The sequence below is a fragment of the Triticum aestivum genome, chromosome 3A (assembly GCF_018294505.1).
Source record: "Triticum aestivum cultivar Chinese Spring chromosome 3A, IWGSC CS RefSeq v2.1, whole genome shotgun sequence".
Lineage (NCBI taxonomy): Eukaryota > Viridiplantae > Streptophyta > Magnoliopsida > Poales > Poaceae > Triticum > Triticum aestivum.
The window spans coordinates 395,299,051-395,317,092 of NC_057800.1; the positions used below are offsets into that span (position 1 = coordinate 395,299,051).

General features: G+C 48.6%; 2 protein-coding genes across 2 annotated transcripts; one reads left to right on the forward strand and one right to left on the reverse strand.

Moving 5' to 3' along the window:
- Positions 1-4,125: 4,125 nt before the first annotated feature.
- On the forward strand, positions 4,126-6,255 carry LOC123061393 (FCS-Like Zinc finger 11; the record flags this gene model as incomplete). The annotated part of the gene is given in 4 exon segments (XM_044484478.1): positions 4,126-4,174; positions 4,508-4,599; positions 4,920-5,606; positions 5,725-6,255. Coding segments are annotated over 2 exon segments (819 nt in total). The 3' UTR covers positions 5,864-6,255.
- A 1,292-nt stretch (positions 6,256-7,547) lies between these two features.
- Positions 7,548-10,597, reverse strand: LOC123061394 (50S ribosomal protein L25). Its single transcript, XM_044484480.1, has 3 exons — positions 10,029-10,597; positions 8,573-8,702; positions 7,548-8,061 (listed from the first exon to the last, which is right to left on the reverse strand). The coding sequence occupies exons 1-3, from the start codon at positions 10,467-10,469 to the stop codon at positions 7,829-7,831; spliced, it is 804 nt and encodes a 267-aa protein (XP_044340415.1). The 5' UTR covers positions 10,470-10,597; the 3' UTR covers positions 7,548-7,828.
- Between the last annotated feature and the right edge of the window lie 7,445 nt (positions 10,598-18,042).

The following is an 18,042-nucleotide window of genomic DNA, read 5'->3' on the forward strand; positions in this document are numbered from 1 at the left end:
ACCCTATTTTACACCATTTGTTGGAGTTGGACGTTCTTTATGATGTAAAAAAAGCATATTTTGGTTATGTATATTTTACTCACACCACAATTTGGTGTGTAAAATACATCATCTATTGGAGATGCACTTAACTTGCCTCATGAGGTATTCAAAAGACATAACGACATCTCCAATGTTGACCCACAAATTTCCTTCAACATCCGTCTGCGGACAGGGGGACCATTATGTGGACACTGATGCTCGAGGCCACCATCCAATGCTACCCTGTATATGTCCGCCAGTAAAGGGCAATTTGAAATTCAAATAAAAGTCCGATCCATAGCGCGTGCCGGATCACATGCCCGATCTCATCCAGGAAGAGGCAAGTATGCTCAAGTTTTTACACGGCCGGTCACAAAAGAATACCCGCCTGGTAGTCCATGTAAAAAATCAAGATTTTTTCCCTACCGGACCGGCAATCCGACCCTCCTCCACGCTCAAGGTGTCGTCGCCGTCGCGTATGTAGCCTCCGCCTCGAACTCCCGATGTTTCCGCTGCAACATCTTGTAGCAGACGGCTTGCACGATCATTCTTGCCTCGACATCCAAAGACTCCACCTTCAAGGACAACATCTTGGCATCCTCCACATCGGATGTGGTCTTCACCTTATTTTCTCCGAGCATGGCCTTCTTCTCTTTGATCAAGGCCCTCTTCTGTTAGAGTGCCAGCTTCTTCTTGGTCGCCTCCATCAGCAATTTGAACCTCTCTGCCTTTTGTCCTCCTTGATGTCGAACCATCTGATGTATGCCTCCTCCTTCGACAAGATGTCCTAGAACTTCCCCGTCAACTTGACATTCGCACCTTCTCGCTTCGCCCTCTCTTCCTCCCACTTGTTTCCCCATAACCCTCTTCTAATCTTCTTAGGAGGTTCTTTTGTTGGTTCGGTTGGGTCCCCAGTTTCTTCTTAGGTGGCTTGAGTGGCGGTCTTGGCTATGAATAGGTTCCACTTCGGCTGCCCATTCAACTTCAACCAGCAATGCATGACAATGAAGTTTTTCTTCGCCAACTTGAACACCATACACACATGGGATGGGTACAAAATAAAACATTATCAAGACCTATACATACATATCCGGCTAGTGATCAACAAAAGTATGCATATCCGAGTGGTGATCAACAAAAGTATGCATATCTGGGTGGTGAACAACAATACTTTGCAAATCCGGCTACAAAACTATGCATGTCCAACTACAATACTATGCATATCCGTCTAGTGATCAACGAAGTATGCATATCCGACCAAATGAACTTACTTGCTCATGGATTTGCGCACCGCTAGGCCACCGTGCGATGAGATGCTTCAAGTGGCCGCAATACTTCGAGATGGCCTCTTGGATGGTGTACCAACGATGGTTGAGGGACTATGATTCACGTTTGCGGATGACCGCGTTGGAGTAGGGCGTGAAATGCTTGTGTTCACAGAACCATATATGAATGTTGTTCCATAAGGTTGTGCCCTTTTGCTCCGTGCCATGGATCGAATCGAGGCTATGGGCCAACCATGCATTGCACAATAGCTCGTCCTCCCACATGTTGAAGCTTTCTCCTCTACCTCTCTTCTTTGGATCATCGACCAAATCATCCAGATCATCATCCTCTCCCTTGTCTTCCTCCTCCTCATCCTCCTGTTGTTGTCTGGCGGCTCAATCCGGCTGTTGTGTGCCCATCTGGGTGTTGGCCTGCTGCGTGCCCATTTGGGTGTTGGCCTGCTGTGTGTCGGTCTAGGTGTAGCCATGTTACGTTCCAGTCCGGGTGTAGTTGTCGTACTGGTGGGATCCGAGTCTTCCACCTGCCCGTCCATATAGGCACCTCCTCTTTCGCCCCCGTCTAATGAATGGTGTCCATCATCTCCCAGTCCCTGTTGTAGGTCGGCTCCCCCACTTTAGGCATACACGCGAACAGCGTGCGGGCACCCATCTGCTCTCCGCCCGCCATCTGCGCCAAGACCAGCTACGACGAAGAACACTCCGAGAATAGCAGAGGCGTTGTGTTGTAGTCGACGATGAACGACACGATAACGGTTATCGGGGACTGCCTACCCAGTTGCTTGGCGGCGTAGAAGTACGGAATCTTGTAATGCCCCGGCCATGGTGCCGTTTGTACGGTGAGCGACACCATTTGTGCACTGTGGCCACGATCTCCACCTCATCTGCGACCAGCACGACCGCCACCAGCATGCCCTCTGTCGGCAACCCGCTTCTTGAGGGTCTCCTCCTTTTGCGGCTTTTGCTTTGATGTGGTGATTTTGCCGCGTCGCCGAGTTGATCTTCCGGGCGAGCGGGATGTTCAGATCCTCCAGCACCTCTACCACGTCCTCCATCTCTCGCAGGCTCTCCTCCGTTTCCATGCGGCGTCGTTGGGAGGGAAGAAGAGAGTGGGAGAAAAGGGTAGGAATTGGGTGGAGAGCAGCAGGATGGAAGAAGAGTGTGGGGACTGTACCACAAAAACATGGCGGACAGCTACTAAAGCGCGCGCTTCGCCTGCCCTTTGGGTGGGTTGAGGGTGTCGAGTCCTACGTGTCTGCTGTCTGGACTCGCGCATAGCCCCTCACATTCGTTCCAGTTTGTTGGAAAAATATAATCTGGGCCGCTCGGCGGACCGATACACGACCGCATCGATGACACAACTCGTGCGAATGTATGCAGACGATTTGAGGGCCGGTGTTGGAGATGTTCTAATGTCCTTATCAATTCTGTAGGCACGCGGTGTAAGAATGTAGTCCCTCTAAAAACGTTCTTATATTTTGAGACGAAGGGAATAATATAATACACTCACAAATTTCACTAGAAACGTTGTGAGAATATAGTAATGAGACGTGTTCTCTTCACTAGCACTGAATTTTGTTACTCTAACTAGTAATTTCCCAATATGCAGATTATAGTTACCCAATATCTCTACACTGTAAAATGACATAATCCCCAATCGTACGTATATAGATAGAGAGAGAAAAAAAGATTGTAGCTGTACCTTGTGAAAGCGGTAGTGGAGGAAACATTTGTGGCAAGTGGAGTTGCGGGGCACGATCCTTCCTTAGGCTGATCGTAATGATAGTATCATATCTAGTATTATGCATGCTAACTAGACTATTTTGCTAAGGTGGCATAAAATTAAATGAAGAAAGAGAGTGTTGAGTATCATATCATGATACTGTATCATATTAAATGTTATGCTATTATGTGTTATGCATGACAATAAATAAGGTTACCTATAATACTAATATATGATGCTGTGCATTACGAAGGTAGTATCATAACTTAGTATCATGTGCATGATATTAAGGTATGATATTACCCATTACAAACAGCCTTACTTTGCAGAGAAGGAAATCCCCAGCACAAGACAGGTCCAAAGAAGCTGATTCGACAGAGGACTTCCTTGGTAACTCCACCGCTCTCCTCTCATCCACCTGTGTGAAAGATAGTGTAAATAATTGCAGGCAACGCACAGCCCACAAGAGGAGTACTACTACTAGTAGTACTAGTAGAGTAATTACTGTTATCCTCTTTCTCTCTCCTCTCATCTGCTCTTTTCAAACCTCTCTCCCCCTCTTGCTGACTGCCAACAACATGACAAGCAAGTCTCCACATCATGACATCACAGTCTCAACACCCTTCCAAACTTAACATCACCTTTTCATTAAAATAGTTATTATTATAGTACTCTGGAGTACTCCCTCCGTTCGAAAATACTTGTCATCAAAATGGACAAAAAGAAATGTATCTAAAACTAAAATACATCTAGATACATACTCTTTTATTCATTTTGATGACAAGTATTTCCGGAGGGAGGGAGTACTAATTAGCCACCAGCAAAACCAAATCACAGCGATTGACACCTAGGCCCACATTATTCCGTGCCCCGATTAGAAAACAGTGTTCTTCAGAGTTGAGTACAGAGGAGAGAGCCCTAGAAAGAGAAAGTAGAGAGAGAGAGAGAAAGGGGGTTGGGGTAGGGTAGGGTCCAACAACTACTGGAGCCAAAAGTTCTCACATAAACCTTTCCTTCCTTCTCTCCCCTCTCCGCCCTATTTCTTCTTATCTTTCTGTCACACTGCCGCCTCCCTCGACTCGACTCCGCTCTTCCTCCGCCCCGCCCCGCCCTGCCGTCCGAGGAGAGGAGAGGAGAGGAGACCAAGGTAGGGTAGGCCGTTCCTCCTTCCTTGATCCTCGCCGATTTTACCTTCCGGCGTTGGGGATTTACCGGGCCTGCATTTCCGCCCGGGCGGAACAGATTAGAACGCGTTCACGAGGGGCTTCTAATCTGCCTAGGTCCTCGGATGCCCTCAACGGCCTCTCCGATCCTTCGTGCTTCCGCGTTTCTTTTTCCCCCACTTGTTTTTTAATTTTTGAAGATTTTGGGGGGTTTAATCTCCGCTCCTTTTTCGAGGATAAATCAATCAATCTCTTCTCGTGGTTTTCAACGACTACTCGTCATGGCCTTTCATCTTGGTTTTGGCTGAATTTTTCAGGAGATTTGCCGTTTTTTCTCTTCACGACGCAGCCGCTGCCGCTGCGAGGAAACAAAACAATCCCGTGAGGCAAGGACGGTTGTGAAGCAAAGGTGAGAATCAGATGATGATTGGTCAATCACACATGCCTTTATCTTTTTGTTTTCTTCGCCTTCTCCGTATGCCCATGCTTTCCTGATGCTTTAATCCAAGCCAAGGAACTACAATATGGAACCCTTTTAGTTTGGCTCTTGATTGGTTGTACAGTAGGAGTATTATACTAGCTGCAGCTCCTCGTGGAGTGATTCTTCTGTTTGCTCTTTTTTTCCCCAACCGAATCAGTAGATAGATTCTTCTAAATAAATTCTTCTATTAGATTAGAAAAGGCCGAACTTGTAAAATCAAGATATTGACACCCAAAAGGAAATTGCAGTGATCAAATGGCAGCCGAGTCCTCTGTTCCACAAACTTCCTCTGAATCGGCTGCTCACAAGATGGGCTTCTTCAGAGTCTCTGATCTTCTTGTCAAACTGAGCACCAAATGTTTGATTGAGTTGGATGCCGTCCGCAGCCCAACGTCTCCCTTAGACCTGAAATTGTTCACAGGCCTTGCTACCAAATCACCCAGATCGTCTTTCCTTGATGCCGGCGCAGCCAGCCAGAACCAAAAGATCTTGCTCGGGGACAGGGTTGGCCTTGGACTGGTGGATTCTCTCAGTCATGAAAACAACCCCACACCCTTGGGCAGCAGGAAGGTTCTCGGATCTGAGATGAGGATTACTGACAACTTAACTCTCAAGAACAGCTCCACTGCTCCTAATCAAGCTGGACTGCTTGAACAGAAAGATGAGAATATGAGTGATGGACTCAACGGTAGTATCATGTCCCTGGATGACATTGTCAATTCAGAGGATTACACCTGTGTTGTTACCCGTGGTCCGAACCCTAGAACTACCCACATTTTTGGAGACCGTGTTTTTGAGTTTCAAGCTGAGCAACTGATGCCTGATGAGGGTGGGTGTGAGGAGAGTTTGGCCCCTCATCTGAATGGGGATACCATGAGCTTCTGTTGTTTTTGCGGTGACAAGCTCAAAGAAGGGAAAGACATCTATATCTACCAGTAAGTGTTCTAGTAAACTAGATGCAACCATCGTTATGTTCTCTTTTTTGCTGGTTTAATAGATCTACTGCTGTTCTGATTGTTCGTTAATTATTTGTATCATGTCTTTCAATCGTAGGGGTGACAAAGCCTTCTGCAGCATGGAGTGCAGGGAGAACTTCATGGAAGATGAGATGGAAGGTGAACCTTCGATAGGTCACTCTGATCCCAGCTGCCCATCCTTTGACAATCGTCGCATTTTCCAACTGATCCAGTGACCAGCGAGCATCAGTAAACACTTGATGTGGTCGTATCTGAAGCGCTGTCTGAGGTTAATAAGCTGCAGCCATGGATGTGATCATGCTGATCAAGTTTTTGCCTGAAGATTTTGTCTGCTGCGGCACTGATGAATTTACCCCCCTTAATGATTTCTTTATTTTCGTTACCTGGATCCTCAAATTTTTGGAGGAGCCTGAACGATGACTGTGCTTCTGGTCATATTATTATTTTGATCGGAAAAGGGTGTGTGCGTGTGTTTGCCTGAGCCCCAATTTCAATTGGACGTCATTTTGTCGACGCCTATTGAGTATTGTGTCATGTATCTGAACCTAAGCTTCTACATGTATTTGCATGTGGTACACAATAATATTTGAGTATACTATCTTGTTCACCTTTCTTTCTGTGTTGGGTCTTCATTTGATGATTAGAGTTCTTATATGGCAAGAACTATCTGATTCTTGGCAGGAGTAGTGTCTGTTTGTGGCTGTGCAAATCATAACCCCCATGACTGGTACATTGAGATGCTGCCATCAGTTTCGGGCGACTGCATTTGTTTGAGTGAACTTGCCGAAACTTGGTTGTGATCAGTACTTGATCATTGAATTAGCCGACAAGTTGCTACTACTGTTAAGTGTCTAATACTGCGAATGGGGTCACTGTCTTCGGATTGGCTCCCTGTGTTCGTTAGCTCAGGAGTACCTGTCATTGCAGGTGCGAGAGCTAAGGTTGCCTTCAGATTTTTATGAAGGTAGTTCCGCGTGTTTGAGAGTTCATTTTTTTTATAATAACAGTACTTCATCGATTGATGAACATCATGACAAAGCTCGTCCCTGATACAGTCCGGAACCACACCATGATAAATACGATTTACATCCTGCTCATAACTCCGAGCTAATTTGTGTGCCGCTACATTCAAATCACGCCTGACATGTAAAAAAGAACATCAAGTAAACCCGGACGTGAGAGACTCGATGCCAGCGACAACAGCCCCCACTCTTTGATCGATCTTGGACCTTAGACTTGACTTGATCCTGTTCACCATAGAGAGGCAATCTGACACCTCGCGGGTCTGTCATAAAGCCTTCAGTTCAACAAACCTCTAGAGCACGCCGAATGGCAAGTGCCTCTGCCAATTCAGGTTCAGAAAAGCATTGAAGCTGCTCATTGCTGGCAACCAGGCACAGAGGCACTCACCAAGATGGTTCGTAGCCACAAAGCCCATGTCCATCCGCGGACTAGAGGGAAACAGCACCGCATCAACATCCACAGCCACCGAGCCTGCTGGTGGCGGAGTCCAAATGATAGTTGAACAAGATTCGCGCAAGGTTCGGGCTTAGAACAATGCTGCACCATCATAAGTACATAGGCTCGGATTTTTGAAGCAGTTCTCGCAGGTTGCACAACAGTACCATTATTACGTACTCCTCCTTTCTTGTGTCCCAAATGTGCCATGGAGTGATTGCCAACAATGTAGCTTGAAGTTTCAAAGAGAGTTGATAATTATGCAGATTTGTGAGTGCAGGCTACTTGGATGCATCAGTGTGAACTAGAACCGACCAGGATTTAGCAATATTGGTGCAAATACTTGAGATAATTATTGGATGACAAGAACAATCAAGATCATGACAAAACAGTGCAAATTCCATGTGCTTGACAACTAGAAAATCACGTGACACAATCCCACAATGGAAAACCATCGGATTGTCAACAGGTAAACGCTTTTCCGATAAAATACATCACAGTGAAGTTTCTGTGAACAAAATCACATAAACATATTTGGACATTCCTGCCGTATTCTTATCTGTAGCATCTGGCTTCCATTCCTCAGGTAAAACAGTGGTCCCTTGCTACAAAATCATACTGGTAGTATTCGTTCTAGGAAGGATAATCAAGAACTGAATAACTCGAGCATAGATAGCAAAACAAGTTTATTCTGTTGCAAATAGTTAACACAGCGGAGCGAGTTATTTTGATTTCTCTTTCTCTTTCTTCTGATCGGGGGCTCTTGACCCTATAATGCTACAGATGGGTTGATCTGGCGACTGAAGCAATTTCAGCGCCGGGTGGACTATCAGATCGCGCATCAGCAGTTTCTGCCCGACGTCCAACTCGCTTAGGTCCACTTCAATGTATGGCGGGACTATGTCAGCAGGGCAGAGAAACTTGACAGTTCGTTTTATGGTGTTGAAGTAAGCTCCTGCATGGTTGCAAATATAATCACATTAGCCTGGATTTTATTATGAACAATGTAACATCACATAATACAACAGGAATACAGCTGGATAAGGGCTGAATGCACAAGTCCTAGAGCAGTACATAATAATATAACAAAGGCAATGCTCATTCACCAGAGTTTTTTCAGAATATCAAGTTCAGCGTACACTGAATAACTGATCCACTCACCAGTATGAAATGATAAACACAGCACAGGTAACAAGAGCCATTAGACAACACTTAATTTGTTAGTGCTTTGCTCAACAGAGATGAGGCCTTCTCGCTAGCATACTTCAAGAAATTACCCCAAGTAACCTAAATATTGTTTTATATTATATGTAAGAGAACTGGCATGATGAAGAAATTGTTTCTAAATGATCTAGGGTTTGGGCCCGCTCAATTTTTATGTGGAAAAACCTGGAGAACTTTTCAATTTAGCATTCCAAGTTAGTGTTACGTAAGATAGATGCATCATCGGTATACATGTTACATACCTTTCCTGAGGCCAGGTGAGGCGTCCTCCCCAATGTACATTAAAGGAACATCTATTTTGAGCAGTGCCGAAGAAGGTGCTCTCATGAATGTCACATTCAGAGGTTCATCAGTGCCTGCGTGCAAGTGCACCTGCAAATATAGATATAAAAAAAAGTCAGCCAATAGATTCTCAGTACCACATTCCATTGATTCACAAATCCATAACTGCACCAGTTATTCTAACATACGCCTATAAAGAGCCATATAGGGTCAGTTTTCAACTGATATTGTAAGGTAGATGAAGGTATCTGGCTGATTTCTTGCAGTGAGCTAGAAAACCCAAGTATCTATAATTCATTAGTCAAGGAACCAGCTCCGTAGTAAGCTGGACAGTGTTCGCTGCTGCCAACATCAGAGATGGCGATTCTCACAATGCTTTTAAAAGCAGCCATTTCTGCAAGCCATTTGATTCTCCTACCTCAACGAAGGAAGGTTTATGTCTGATCCACATTGTACAAGATCGCACATAGGTCAGCATATTAATCAATTTAGTGTGGTATGAAAGGTAATGAGCACATTCCAGCGCTGTTTGGAATGCAGGAATTTAGCAAGAAACAACTCAATTTCCTTAAGAACCAAGGGGAAATGGATGCTCTATGTGCACTGCAACCCTTCATCTATCATGCTAACAAAGACAGGTAGATAACCAAATAAGATGGACGCTAACGATCACCCAAGAGCAATAAAAGGATGAACTGAATTTGCTTGCACCATGTTAATCTATCCTCCTCGGCACATAAGAAAAAACTTGTGTTACTTCGTCAAGAGCTTGGCACTTGGAATGGATGCTCTGATTCACCCTTAAACAAGAAATTGCAAGTCTTTCAAGATAATGAAGGCGTGCAACAGACTTTTCATGTTGCCACACCTGAGTTCACCCAGTGCCCATTTGCTGATAAAATATATCCTAAGGTAACACACATGGTGCATTTACTGAAGGGATAGTCCATTAGAATACACAACCTATCAACTAAACTTGCAGGTCCATTATTTTCCAGTATTTCACAGACTAGATCAAAATCTTACTTGCTACTAAGTAAGAACATTAGCAAAACAATAAACACAAACCAAGAAGCACCATTTTATTGTCTTGAATTGAGGTAGGAAACACTGTCCCCGAACAGAGTAGACTTACAGATCAACTAGCTGATTAGATCGCCGAACAATTAGAACTTTTCAATCAAAGGCACCTTCAAATTATCACTAATCAGGTTATTTGTTCCTCAATGGTTTTCTACTACAATGCAGTTCTCAAATTGCAACCTAAAACAGAAGTATTTCATTCCGAAATGCCAAGCCCAGCTATATAAATGTTTATCATGCACATTAACAAGCGCGAGACAAATACCGGGTTATTGTAGAAAATGTCGACCCTTGGTAGAAAACAAGGGCTCACTAACCATTAAGAGAACCCACCTTGCGCGGCAGGACGCGGACGCTCTCGATGAGGTCCCCCTGCCCGGCCTGCTCGGACCAAACCTGGAGACGGAAGAGGCGGGAGAGGAAGAAGGACCGTCCGAGGTGGTCGACGAGCTTGCGGATCTGCTTGGACGGCACCGAGACGAGGCGCTTGTTGCCGCCCTCCTGGCCATTCTCCTGCTCGAAGACGATGGCCGGCACACGCCCAGCCTTGCGTTCCTTGGCGGCGAAGTGCCGGCCAGAGGAGTCCCTCGGGACGGCGAAGATCACCTCGTCGTGCTTCGCGTCCGGCCGCGGGTGACCAGGGAGGTAGTCGAACGGCGGCGACAGGAGTTCGTCGATGTTGTGATCTGGGGCGGAAACCGCTGCGGCGGAGGCGGAGAGGTGCCGGCGGATGAGGGGGAGGGTGAGCGTCTGAAGTGGTCGCCGGAGGAGCATGGCGGCCGCCGGTTGGTCGTCGCGGGTGTAGGGTTTTTGGGAGGTGGGATGAAGAACGCAACGCGACGGTGATGATGGCCGACTTTGGGGGTTCGGCGAGAATGGTGATGGTTTAGGGCTTTGCGTGGGCTATGGGTGTTGGGCCTGAATGGGGAGCCCGTCGTGGGTAGGAAGGCCTTCCATTTTAGGGCATCTACAATGAGGCGTTTGAATCACCTTTGACGTGTTTGATTGCCGTTTGCTACAGTGCATGCATCGCATACACTTCTCAACCTAGCTTGGTTGAGCAAAAGCAAACCCTAATACGTCATCTGCAACTTGTTTGGTTGCCTGTATTTAGTGTCCCTGTATTAGATAATACGCAAGTGCATTTTGTTTGGTTGTTTGCATTGGCCCAAGCGGCACATGAACACGGCGTTTGGTTGCATACGACATACATGTTGTGCTTACCTTGTACCCTAGTTGATGAGCTTACCCACACCTAGCACACCAACGCCACAAACACAACAATGGGATGAACTGGGTGAAGATGATGAAATTCTTCAGCTTCAGCCCAAACTGACGATCCACCTTGACACCTTCAACCTTGCCACTGTCAACACTGCTACCTCCGTGCTTTCGCACCCAGTCGGAGTAAGCTTGTTCTGCTGCTTGCCTAGTCTTGAATCCTCTATGGTTGCTGTTGCTATATGATGCCACTTGTGCACTAGCTTCTTCCCATGAATTATAAATCTCTGAAACCTTAGTGATGAACACGGCATATCACTTGTCCTAGCAATGCACAGGAGCAAGAGTTGAAGCAGCAAATCAATGGAGCACACAAGTAGCAAGCAAAATAGCACACAAACAACAATGGAGCAGAAGAGAATAAGTAAAGCATGCATGATCATATGGCATAACAAGTTCTTCATAGCACTACTTTGGTGTTAACCTACCACCACATCCAAAAGAGGGCGTCGTTCTACCACCGCAAGTTCACCATCAGCGCGAGGGGTTAGTATATACCACCTCATCAAAATATACAGACCATCAAATAGTTTTTGAGCCCTAACTACACAAAATGTACGTCGTCGTCGTCATCGTCGTCGTCGCCACCGCCATCGCCGTCGGGGATCATGCACGCTCACAGGCAGCACTACTCTAGTAGTAGTGCTTGCCCAGCCAGCTCCTGAGCCATAGCACCCTGTGAGCGTCGGCCATGGCAACGAACCCAACCCCCTGGGCCTTGTTGTCAAGCATGTGGCTGAGAGCTGCCATGAGAGCCTCGTTGCTGAAGCCACCCTAGGTCATGACAACGCCATACAGGTCATGGTGGACGTCGAGAGGCTTGCACTCCCTGATGGCTGTTGCCACCTCCTTCACCGCCTCAGTCATGCTGCAAAAGACATTAATCTCCTCCTCCATCAGGCTTCCTCTCTTCCTCTTCCTATCATGGACGGGGTCAAATGGCTTGTCGAAGGGCTTCACGAAGGGCTTGTCAGAGCCATCAAGGACCTCGACGTCCGGTGTCTCAGGGAAGTCTGGCATGGGAGAACCAAGAGGCTCCCCCGAGCCCATGGCATGCTTCTCAGTTGCCAGCCCGAAAGAGAAGATGTGCTGCATCTGGCTGTAGTTCTGTATGGGTGTGTTGAGGAACTCAGCGTCCCTTGGGTGGTCCTAAGAATGAAACACAAGTGTTGTTAGTTGTGATTAGGGGTAGGCAATGGTGGATAGTATGAAAAGGAAGATGGATGTGAGCTAACCGCGACATGGCCGGCGTAGTGCTCTACCTCCAGAACTATGGAGCAAGTGTTCTCATCCCATGAGGCGCCGCTAAGGTCTCTTAGCTTGGACACTTGGATCCATCGACCGCTCCATTTCCTCAGGTGGTTGTACACCTGGGTGGCAGACACCTCCTGCCCACAGAACTCGAACACCTACTTCGCAACGGTGTTCAAGTGCACCTCCTTGAAGCCCTTGTCAGTCCTAACTACAGTAGAGATGAGCTCACACATCTTGTTCAGCACGAGTGTGGACATGAACGACTGCCACTTCATGTTGTTGGACCTACCATCCTTCTTTGCCTTTGCTGCTGCTACCTTGAGTGCAGCGGCGGCAACAGCAGGAGTTGGCTCAACAAGCACTACTGGCACATAGAGGGAATCAGACGCGAACACCTCTGAATCAGGTGCCTCAGACATAGGCTGCAAGTCCTGGACATACGATGGAGAAAACTGTTGTCGGATAGTACAATGGCCTGACTAAGATCTTGCGTCTGCGTGGTCATGTCCTACAATCATAGCATGCATTGACAGTAAGCATAGCACACAACATACCGGACAATCCATGAAAGCAGAAGCCTACATGTACATGGTTCATCACTATCATAGCAAGCACATGCTTCATCGCTATCATACTAAGCATACCGGACAATCTATGAGCAGGAACATACATCTACAACAAACATCATGCTACAAATGGACCACCAATAGCTACAAATCACAGATCTAAGCACGAATCAACACAAGCACAAGGTTCAACTTCAAACTCTACTACTAATCTAGCCTACCACATGCTTGAACATCTAGCCCTACCACAAATTGCAACCGCACCATAGCAATCAACCATATCAGCTCACAGATCAGACCACTAACCAACCATGCATCTAGATCAAACCCTAGCTGCATCTCAGATCTAGCTAGAAGGAACAGAGAGAAAGGGGGATTGAACTCACAGAGGCCATGGCTGCAACTCGAGGACGATGGGGGACGGTTGTGGAAGATCAACGCCGGCCGGTGAAGGAGCGCCGACGCCGTGGACCACCAGCCGATGAAGATGCGCCGCTTACCTGCTCGTCGGTGCCGATGCGTGTCGGCGGGAAAGCTCAAATGGAAGGAGAATGGTGGCGGGAGTTGGGGCGGTGAGGGAGGGGCTAAATAGGGGTGGACTCGGCAGGAGGTGAGCCGAAATCCTCCCGCCAATTTTTTGGCGATGCGGGCGAGCTCGCGCCATCTCCGTGCTCGCACGAGGGGAGAAGCGCGTCGCCCTCCCCTGCCTCGCCCGAGCCAGGCTCACGAGATACTACTGATTCGGGCGTTTCCCTTGGGTCTGGCCTGGACATGCTTTAAGTTCCGTGCGATGTGGGCCACACAGTGAACGCAGGCTACCAAACGGACTCAATCTTTCACGCATGGGCCAGGCTGGGCCATATGCAGGCAACCAAACATGTCCCTTGGTGCTCGCCGGGGTAAGAGCATCTCTAGCCATTGCCCCCCCCGGGCGGCTTGTAATCGCCGCCTGGGGCGAACCGGCGCTAAAATTAGCCAGGGGCTTTCGGGTTCTCAGTCGCCGGCCCCAGGGTCACCCCCAGAAGGCGTCTTTAATTTTTTAATAGGTATCGCCTAAAATTTGGCAAAAAACGGGACAAAGATTCGGCAAACATAACATAACTTAGGCGACTTAAATAGTTTTTTTACATAGGAACTTGAAAAAAAGGCCGCAACTATGCTGAAGAACGCGCTGAGCGCGGCGAAGTCGTCGCCGTTGTCCTCGTCGTCCTTCTCCTCCTTCATGCGGCCACCCCTGTTGGACCCCTGCCCGGGGTCACCCTGGCGGACCGGTGGCGGCACGTCATCGTCGTTGTCGTCGTCGAGAACGATGACGCCTCCCTCGTCGCGGCCACGATGACGAGCGGCGATCTGCTCTAGGGCGCAGCACTGGCGCTCCAGCTCCGTCCGCGCCCAGTCTTCGTGCGCCCACTTCAAGGTCGCCGCGTCTGAGGGCCCCAACTCCGGCTTCATGGCGGCGAGCCCTGGCTCTGTCTTCACGGAGGCGAGCCTGGGCTCCATCTTCACGACGGCGACGATCCCTGGCTCTGTCTTCGGCTTGACGAAGCAAGGAGGAGCCGAGGAGGATGCGCGCCCGCCCTCGTTGATGGCGATGCCGGCGCTGCAGGTGCGACAAGTGGGATTCCCACTCGTGCAAAGAGTGACAGCCAAAGCCATTGGCCACCGCCCCATCACCGGGGAAACGCTCGCCCATCGTCATGGCTGGGCACGGGAATAGAGGGGAGGAACGCCGGCGGCGGTTGCGCACGGGAAGAGAGAGGCAGAGCTCGGCGGCTGTGGGCCGTGTGTGGCCACATGCGAGGGGGTGGCGTTGCTTTATAGCGGTCGGGGGGTGCGCGCCGTGTGTACGTGTGGTGGGAGGGGGGACGTCGCCGCCCCGCCCGTGAGGAATCAATGGAAGGCTGACTAGCAGCAGCCTTGGCATTGATTCCCCGTGGGAAACTGAGGCGTTGTGAGGACGCCGAGGCAAGTGTCGCTGACTCGGCAGACCCACAGTTCTTTCGCGCCAAAATCGCTTGCCTCGGCGCCTCCGAGCGCCCCCAGAGCGTCGGGTTCGGCCTGGGTACTCCGACGTTAGTTTTGGCCCAAACCGACGAAAAATAGACTTCTGGGGGCGCGACTGGACCGATTTTTGGGCCCTGACGCGAAAAAATCGCCTGGAGGCCCTGTTGGGGGTGCGGCTGGAGATGCTCTAAGGGCGGCAAGGTTCGGCTGTGGCAGTTTGTCGCGACAGCCAAGGTAATTTCCAGGGCAGCTCTGCGTTGGTCATAGACGAAGTTTTTGATCCTGCAACTTTGGAAGTTATTGCATGTCGTGAAGCTATTTCTCTGGCGCAAGATCTCCATCTACATGATTTTATTATTTCATCGGACTTGAAACAAGTCATATGAGATATAGCGAAGGGTAACCAAGGAGAGTGTGGAGCAATCATCCACGAAATCAAGTCCAGATCAGCTCCTTTTGCTTGTAATTTTATCTTTCAAAGTTGTAATGTAAATTTAGAAGCTCATAGATTAGCAAGATTTGCTCTAAATCTAGCTCAGGGGCGTCATGTGTGGTTTGACCAGCCACATGACCCAGTTCGCATCAATAAAAGGATTTTACCCCTAAAAAAATCTGGTGCTCGCATTTATTCCTAGATTTATTTGAGGATTTCCGGCCATGCGCATTTAGTGGGAGGAGACGTTCCCGTCGACGACGAGGCGCCTATGGTGACTTCATAAATTTCAAGATGATATGCCGGTTGAGCCTTTCGAGGTGCTCATACGGGGTAGGGTGTGCGTGTGTGCATTCATAGGGATGAGTGTATGCGCGTGTATATGACCGCTTTGTGTTTGTACTGTGTTAAAAAAATCTATTTTTTAGTTACTCAAAAATACTAATTTTTAATACTATTTTTTTAATAATTTTTAGAAATATTATGCCAATTTAAAAAAATACATAGTCGGCCCTCCAATGTCTGATTGGATCCTGTCGACCTGGAGGTAGTCGATTGGCCCCCAATCGGCTTTAGGGTGGCCGATTGGCCTCCTGTCATCCTTGGGGTGGCCGACAGACCTATCGGCCACTAGTGTTAGATCCTGTTGGCTGATTGGAGCTAATTGGCTGCCTGTAGGTCGATTAGGTCCAATTTGCTTTTCCTAGGCCGATAGGTGCATGCATCCATTTTCTCCCCCCTCCCTATGTTTCCCGTTTATATCTCGGGCCGCCAATTTCCACCATATTTTCCTGCTTTGCTAGTTCCCGTCATATTTTCCAGCTTTCTAGTTCCCGCCGTATCTTCCCGCTTTCTAGTTCCCGCCCATATTTTCCCGCTTTCTAGTTCCGCCCATATCTCCCGCCATATTTTTGTTGGGGAATGCAGTAATTTCAAAAAAAATCCTACGCACACGCAAGATCTATCATGGTGATGCATAGCAATGAGAGGGGAAGAGTATTGTCCATGTACCCTCATAGACCGTAAGCGGAAGCGTTATGACAATGCGGTTGATGTAGTCGTACGTCTTCACGATCTGACTGATCCTAGTACCGAAAGTATGACACCTCCGTGATCTGCACACATTCGGCTCGGTGACATCACACGAACTCTCGATCCAGCTGAGTGTCAAGGGAGAGCTTCGTCAGCACGACGGCGTGATGACGGTGATAATGAAGCTACCGGCACAGGGCTTCGCCTAAGCACTACGACGATATGACCGAGGTGGATTATGGTGGAGGGGGGCACCACACACGGCTAAGAGATCAATGATCAACTTGCGTGTCTAGGGTGCCCCCGTATATAAAGGAGCAAGGGGGGAGGCCGGCCCCTGGGGCGCGCCAAGGAGGGGAGGAGTCCTCCTCCTAGTAGGAGTAAGACTCCCCTTTCCTAGTCCAACTAGGAGGAGGAAGGGGGAAGGAAGGAGAGAGAAAGAGGGGGTGCCGCCCCCCTCCTTGTCCAATTCAGACTCCTCATGGGGGGCAGCCCTAAGGCCCCCTCCTCTCTCTCTCACACACATTGCCCATGTTGGCCCATTATATCCCCCGGGGTTCCGATAACCCTCCGGCACTCCGATTTATTATCTGGTGACCCCCGAAACTCATCCGGTGTCCGAATATAGTCATCCAATATATCAATCTTTATGTCTCGACCATTTTGAGACTCCTCGTCATGTCCGTGATCACATACGGGACTCTGAAATATCTTCGATACATCAAAATACATAAACTCATAATACCAATCGTCACCGAACGTTAAGCGTGCGGACCCTACGGGTTCGAGAATTATGTACACATGACCGAGACACGTCTCCGATCAACAACCAATAGCGGAACCTGGATGTTCATATTGGCTCCCACATATTCTATGAAGATCTTTATCGGTCAAACCGCATAACGATATACGTTGTTCCCTTTGTCATCGGTATGTTACTTGCCCGAGATTTGATCGTCGGTATCTCAATACCTAGTTCAATATCGTTACCGGCAAGTTTCTTTACTCGTTCTGTAATGCATCATCCCGCAACTAACTCATTAGTTACGTCGCTTGCAAGGCTTATAGTGATGCGTTGGGGATCGTAGCAGAAATTTAAAATTTTCTACACATCACCAAGATCAATCTATGGAGTAATCTAGAAACCAGGGGAAGGGGAGTGCATCTACATACCCTTGTAGATCGCTAAGCAGAAGCGTTACTAGAACGCGGATGAGGTAGTCGTACTCGTAGCGATTCAGATCACGGTCGATTCCGATCTAAGCGCCGAACAATGGCGCCTCCGCGTTTAACACACGTGCAACCCGGTGACGTCTCCCATGCCTTGATCCAGCAAGGAGAGAGGGAGAGGTTGGGGAAGACTCCGTCCAGCAGCAGCACGACGGCGTGGTGGTGGTGGAGGAGCGCGGTACTCCAGCAGGGCTTCTCCAAGCACTACGAGAGACGAGGAGGGAGAGAGGTAGGGCTGCGCCTTGGGAGAGAGAGACTTGTGCCTTGTGCAGCCCCAAAACCTCCACTATATATAGGGGCAAGGGCAAGGGGAGGCGGCCAGGGCAGATGGGATCTCCCCCTTGGGTGACTTGGCCCCCAAGCCAGGAGGTGGGAACCCTAGATGGGGCGCCCCAAACCCCCTGGTCACGTGGGAATAGGTGAGGGGGCGCACAACCCCTTAGTGGGCTGGTTTGCCCCCTTCCCTTGGCCCATGAAGCCCCCAGCACTTGTCGGGGCTCCCGAAACACCTTTCGGTCATGCTGGTCATCACCCGGTACCTCCGGAA

What these genes read in the sequence shown, in the direction of transcription:
- LOC123061394 (XM_044484480.1), bottom strand. Translation starts at nt 10,469, where the DNA reads ATGCTCCTCCGGCGACCACTTCAGACGCTCACCCTCCCCCTCATCCGC. An exon ending in TCCGCGTCCTGCCGCGCAAG is followed by an intron (nt 8,703 to 10,028) that starts GTGGGTTCTCTT and finishes CTATATTTGCAG; the next exon opens with GTGCACTTGCACGCAGGCAC. An exon ending in CTCACCTGGCCTCAGGAAAG is followed by an intron (nt 8,062 to 8,572) that starts GTATGTAACATG and finishes GCAACCATGCAG; the next exon opens with GAGCTTACTTCAACACCATA.